Here is a 6,233-nt window from a genome sequence, read left to right as displayed (position 1 = left end):
CCCCCCCCCCCCCCCCCCCCAGAGCTGAAGACTGAACCCAGAGCCCACTGAGCTAAATCCCCAACCCTGGTGGACTTTAATCTGAAATCAACAGCATATATTGGCAATCAAACATGAATCCAATCTTACCCTCTGCAATGTCTGAACATGATGTACCAATGGCTGTGTCCCCACTATCAGCTATACTTGAACAGCGGCTGAAGCGGCTTCGAAAGGGCTCTGATATAATTGGTGTCTGCCATTCAGTTCCCAGGGAATTGCCTTTCTGAATCACACTGGAAACTGAAACAAGATGCATTTTCCACATTAGTGTGAAACAGCTGATGTAACTCAAAGAAGTACTTTTTTTTCCAGTCTTTATTTAGACAGGGTTTCCCTATAGCCCCAACCGGCCTGGAACTCACTATGTAGACCAGGCTGGACTCAAAATCACAGAGATCTGCCTGCCTCTGTTCCCAAGTGCTGGGACTAAAGGCATGTGCCACCATGCCTAGCTCAGTTTTTGTTTTTGAGGTAGTCATCTTATGTCTTCAAACTCTTGATCCTTATGCATTGGCCCAAATGTGGGTATGGGGGTATTACAGGTGTGTGCCACCACAATTTGTTTTCTTTATTCTTTCTTTTTTTATTTTATTTATGTATTTGTTTATTTGGGCTTTCGAGATAGGGTCTCCCTGTAGCCCTAGCTAGCCCAAAACTTGATATGTACATCAGGCTGGCCTCAATCTCACAGAGATCCACCTGCCTCTGCCTCCCCAGCGCTGGGATTAAAAGTGTGCCACTACACCCAGCAAATTTATTTATTTTAATTTTATGTATATGAATGTTTTATCTACATGTAAATGTTGTGCAATGCCCTCAGAGGTCAGAAGAGGGCATCGGATTTGCTGAAACTGGAGTTACAGACTGCAGTTAGCTGAAATGAAGTGCTAAGAACCGAACTCTGGTCCTTTGCAAGAGCAGCCAGTGCTCTTAACTACTGAGCCATTTCTCCAGCCCCTATTTATTCATTCTTTTGAAGGGCTGGGGATGTATCTCTGAGGTAGAGTGCTTGCCTTATAAGCACAAGGCTAAGGATTCCAAGAGTTCAAAGCCTAGCACCCCCATTCTTTTCAGCTGGTTCTTCACGCACAGCCCAAGCTAGCCTTGAACCTGGCATCTTCCTGCCTCTGTCTTCCAAGTGCTGGGTGTGACATGCACCACCATGACACATGATTTTTAAATTATGTATGTGTGTATGTCTGTATGTGAGTAAGTGTATGTGAGTGCAGGTGCCTTCAGAAGCCAGAAGAGGGTGTTGGATAGCCTCCAAACTGGAGCTACAGGTGGTTGTAAGCGACCTGATGTAGGTGTTGGGAACTGAACTTGGGTCCTCTGCAATTCTATGTGCTCTTAACTTTTGAGCCATTGTGCCAGCCTAAATAATAATAATAATAATTATTATTATTATGTATTTTGAAACAGGGTCTTATTATGTAACCCTGGTTGACCTGGAACTCACTATATAGACTAAGCTGGTCTTGAACTCAAAAAGATCTGCCAGCCTCTGCCTCCCCAATGCTGAGATTAAAGGTATGCACTCCCACACCCAGCTCCAAATTATTTTTATGTGTTTGCATGTATTGCCTGCATGTATGTAAGTGCATCCATATCATGCAATGCCTGCAAAAGACAGAAGAGGGCATTGGATCCCCCGGAACTGGAGTTATGGATGACTGTTAGCTGCCACGTAGGTGCTGGAATTCCAACCTGGGTATTCTGCAACAGCAGCCAGTGTTCTTAACCACTGAACCGTCTCTCCAGCCACCAAATTATTACTTTTTAAAATATTATTATTTGTGTGTGTGTGTGTGTGTGTGAGGATTTCACCTGTGTGCAGGTGCTTGCAGAGGGCAGAACTGGGTGTTAGATCTTTTGGAGCTAGAGTTCTTAGGTGGTTGCATTGTGAGCTGCCCAATGTGGGTGCTGGGAATGGAACTCAAGTCCTTTGCAAGTGCACTATACACTCTTAAATGCTGAGTCCCTCAATTTTTTTTTTTTAACACCACTGTAAATCTTCTAAGTTGTATCTGATGATCCATGTGAACAAAAGTGATGGCAGCTATTTATCCTTCGTTTAAATTAAAGTGCCAAAGTTTACAATGAAATCAGAAAATATATAGACTATTCGATCTAGTAGGGGGCAAATGACATCTGAAACAAATTATCTTAATCTTTTCTTTCAAGTTTAGTGTCTTGCTTCTTTTAAAATCTATTTTCATCATCTTTTTTGCTTTTTCTTCCTTCCTTTTGCTTTCTATTAAAAGTAGCCTAAATTTCTCTAAGATCTCCTATTGTTTGGGTCACAGTCTAATATGAAAGAACATGCCTGCTCTATACATACTTAATCATCAGTAACACTCTGTAAAAGAGATGCAGACAACTACCAGATCTTTTGGGCAGTATGTCATTAGAAAATGTTACTGGAGCCCTGTGTGGTGGTTCATGTGTTTAATCCCAGCACTTGGGAGGCAGAGGCAGGCGGATCTCTGTGAGTTCGAGGCCAACCTGGTCTACACAGTGAGTTCCAGGCCAGCAGGGGCTATAGGGAGACCCTGTCTGAAAATCTTGAAAGAAAGAAAGAAGGAAGGAAGGAAGGAAGGAAGGAAGGAAGGAAGGAAGGAAGGAAGAAATAAATAAAGAAAGAAAGTTGTTACTGTAACATTACATTTAGCCTGAAGTACGGCAACCTGACTTCTAAGTGAGTCCATGTAACTTTTTCGCTCTAGTCATTGTATAATTTGCCAGGCCCTGAAATAGCTAAATATGACTGAACAGTGTTCCTAGCCTCCTACTGGAAACTACTCCAGGTCATTAGTATCTTCTTTTTTTATCAGCACTGTTCCATATTCCACCTGCTCCATATTCTATTCCAATTCTAAGGAGTTATTTAAAATGTTCTTTTTCATGGTCATTGTCACGATCATGGTCATGGTCATCCTTGGCTATATATGGAGTTTGAGACCAGCCTGGACTATATATGAGGCCCTGTCTTAAGATGAAATTTTTTTGTTAAGTCACATGTCCTTACTAAGACCTCTAGATACCTAGGTGAGGTGGCACAGACTTACAATACCAGCACTTGGGAGGTAGAGGCAAGGGGATTACCTCAAATCTAAAGTCAGCCTGGTCTACATAGTGAATTCCAGGCCAGCCATGGCTACACACTGGGGTCTTGTCTCAAAAAACAAACAAACAAACAATCCAACAATCCAAAAATAACAACAAAAACCATCTAAAAGAATAACAAAATTTTGTGTGTATGTTGTGCTGCAGTAAAGACTATTATTAATCTGAGATACTACTGAAGACACATTAAAATGACAGGAAACTTTATTAGAATTGCTACTTTTCAAATACTTGCAATCCTTTTTTTTTGACAAGAGTCTCACTGTAGTCCAGTTGGTCTAGAACTCACTAGGTAGACCAGGCTGGCCTCTAACTCACCGAGATCCATCTGCTTCTGCCTCTCAAGTGCTGGATTAAAGGCAAGTGCCACCACGCCCAGCAAATATTAGCTGGTGCTCAAGTATTATTTAAACTTTTCAAAAACCAATTTATTATTTTTATTTGTACAAGTGTTTTGATTATCAGTATGTTTACTGCTATGTGTGCAGTGCCTGTGAAAGCTAGAAGAGGGTGACAGAACTACCACATGTCTGCTAGGAATCAAATTCCGATCCTCTGGAAGAACAGCAAGTGCTCTTAACTAACCCTGAACCACCTCCCCAGCCCTCTGCATTTACATTTTAATTGCCATAAAAAACTACAGTCTAGCCATAAGATGGTGTATGGCTGTGTCCCAAACTGCCTGTTTCCTCTAAGGTGTGGGGCCTGCTGTGGAGAACTGACTGCAGAGGGGCTTCTGGGAGCCATCTTGTGATGGAAGCCAGGAGCCTCCAAGAACACGTGGTGGTGGGTGTGGAGAAAAAGATGGCCCCAGTGTCTTACCCGCGTGGATGCGAGAGGAGGCATTTACTGACCTGCGGGCCCAAGATGTGTGGGTGAAAGTTAATGGAGACTGTGGGCAGCTAAGGAAGCAATCTGGAACTGTGGTGGGCTGAGCTGTGCAGAGGTGGGTATTGGGTGTGCGTTTCTATGTAAGTCCCCCCATTTACACCCTCCCTACCCGAGGGCATAAGCCATAATAAATTCACATAAAAATATGTTATATGGTTTGTCTGATCGTGCAAGAGGCCCCGAAAGAACTCTGGCAACAATGGCACATAGCAAATATTCAGTAACTACGAAATGAATCTTTCATTTTATTCTTTTTTGGGGGTTTGAGACAGGGTCTCACTGTGTATTACTGACTGGCATGGAACTTGCTATGTAGACCAGGCTGGCCTCAAATTCAAATTCACAGAGATCTGTGCTGCCTGGCCCAAATGATTCTTGAACTTAGCCAACAAATGCTTGTAATAGGGCCCACTGTGTACAAGAAAGCAAGCCTGGGCCAGTGCAAAGGCTCATCAGGGAGACGTACTTGGGCATGGCCCTGGCAACCTGAGGTTAGATCCCTGGATCCCACAATGTGACAGGAGAGGCCTGATGTGGTGGCACATACCTTTAATCCCAGCACTTGGAAGGCAGAAGTAGGTGGTCTCTGTGAGTTCAAGGACAGCCTGGTCTACACAGTGAATCCCAGGACAGGAAAGAAAAGGTGACAAGAGAGAACCAAGGTTTTACCTCCATGCATCCTGTAGCACAAGTGGGCCTGCAAAACACACACACACACATACACACATGCATGCACGCGTGCGCGTGCACACAAACATGAAACAGCAGAAGCCAAAATTTAACAAGACTACTTACCTGGTGAAACGGCATGGGAGGACCTGTCATTCGGGAACTTCTCTTGCATGGCCATCTGTTACCTGAGACAACTGCAGAATGAAGAGGTGAGCAATCAGATCTAATACCTTTAAAAAAAATTCTCTGTGGGAGGCAGAGGCAGGTGGATCTCTGTGAGTTTGAGACTAGCCTGGTCTACAAAGGGAGTTCCAGGCCAGCTGGGGCTACAGGGAGACCCTGTCTCAAAAAAAAAAAAATCTTTGTAACTCAGTTCCCATTTAGTTGAAACCGTCAAAAAACCATTCTGATGATATAAACAAACTCAGTCTCCTCCTATTAACTCTAACATGCTTCTGACGTGGGGCAGGGGCGGGGAGTCTAGTTCCAAAAGATGGTCCCACTTCCAATGCCGACCCAAATCCCCAGGTTGTTTCATCTGTGCCTCTTATCAACTAGCTATAAATCAAGGGTCCCTGTGACTTCCTTCTAGTGTTTGATTTATTTGCTAGACCAGCTTACAGAACACAGGGAATGTTTACATTTACTGGTTTGGGGCAGGAATGGTGGTGTACGCCTATACTCCAAGTACTTGGGAAGCAGAAGCAGGAGGAATAGCCAAAAGTTGAAGGTCAGCCTGATCTACGTATCAAGACCACATCTGAAAAAAGTGGAGAGCGATCCAATGTCCACCTCTGGCCTCTGTGTACAAATGTATACATACATTCACATATACCTGTGTACACACACGAACACATACACACATGTATATCTCTCCCAAAATACAAAAGGAAGAAATGAGTTAAGTGCTGTACAAGCATGAAGACCTACAGAAAAAGCTGGATGTGATGGCATGAGCCAGTAATCCCAGCACTGGGGAGGCAGAGACAGGAGGATTCCTGGCACTCACTGGTCAGCTAACATTGAAATCTTTATGCTAAGTGAAGTGTAGTCCTTGTTTATATGAAATGTCTAGAAGGCCACAGAAAAAGCTGCCTGGGTAGGGGGACAGGGAGTGACAGCTAAAGCATATGAGCTTTCTTTTCAGGGTGATTAAAGTATTCATGATGAATGAGTTTAGATGTTTCAGTGAGATGCATCACAGAGTTTCACCTTGGAATACACTACATAGCACACTGAATTATACATATATAAATTAAATTTATGAGCCAGGTACGGTGGTGCACACCTTTAATCCCAGCACTCAGGAGACAGAGGCAGGCAGATCCCTGTGAGGTTGAGGCCAGCCTGGTCTACATAGTGAGTTCCAGGACAGCTGTGGCTCCAGGAAGACCCTGTTTCAAAAAGATTTAAAAAAATAATAATTCATGTTAGCATTATAAAGCTCCAGGTTCCATCTACAGTCCCTCCAAAAAATTGCAATGTACATACACAATGAATTT

The 6,233-nt window shown here is 43.4% G+C and overlaps 1 protein-coding gene across 1 annotated transcript in view; it reads right to left on the bottom strand.

Annotated features, from left to right (window-relative positions):
- Cep85 (centrosomal protein 85) overlaps nt 1-6,233 on the bottom strand; it is a 36,776-nt gene that overhangs the window by 22,575 nt on the left and 7,968 nt on the right. The window contains exons 2-3 of the mRNA XM_008836811.3: nt 4,855-4,925; nt 130-282 (exon numbers count right to left, since the gene is read on the bottom strand). Of these exons, the coding sequence (XP_008835033.1) occupies nt 130-282; nt 4,855-4,909 (208 nt within the window). The 5' untranslated portion in view covers nt 4,910-4,925. The remainder of the gene's footprint in view (nt 1-129; nt 283-4,854; nt 4,926-6,233) is intronic.

Source organism: Nannospalax galili, unplaced genomic scaffold (genome assembly GCF_000622305.1).
Source record: "Nannospalax galili isolate Female #2095 unplaced genomic scaffold, S.galili_v1.0 scaffold1258, whole genome shotgun sequence".
NCBI classification, from domain to species: domain Eukaryota; kingdom Metazoa; phylum Chordata; class Mammalia; order Rodentia; family Spalacidae; genus Nannospalax; species Nannospalax galili.
The sequence above is the reverse complement of the archived record's forward strand: the minus strand, read 5'-3'. Positions and strand labels throughout refer to the sequence as shown.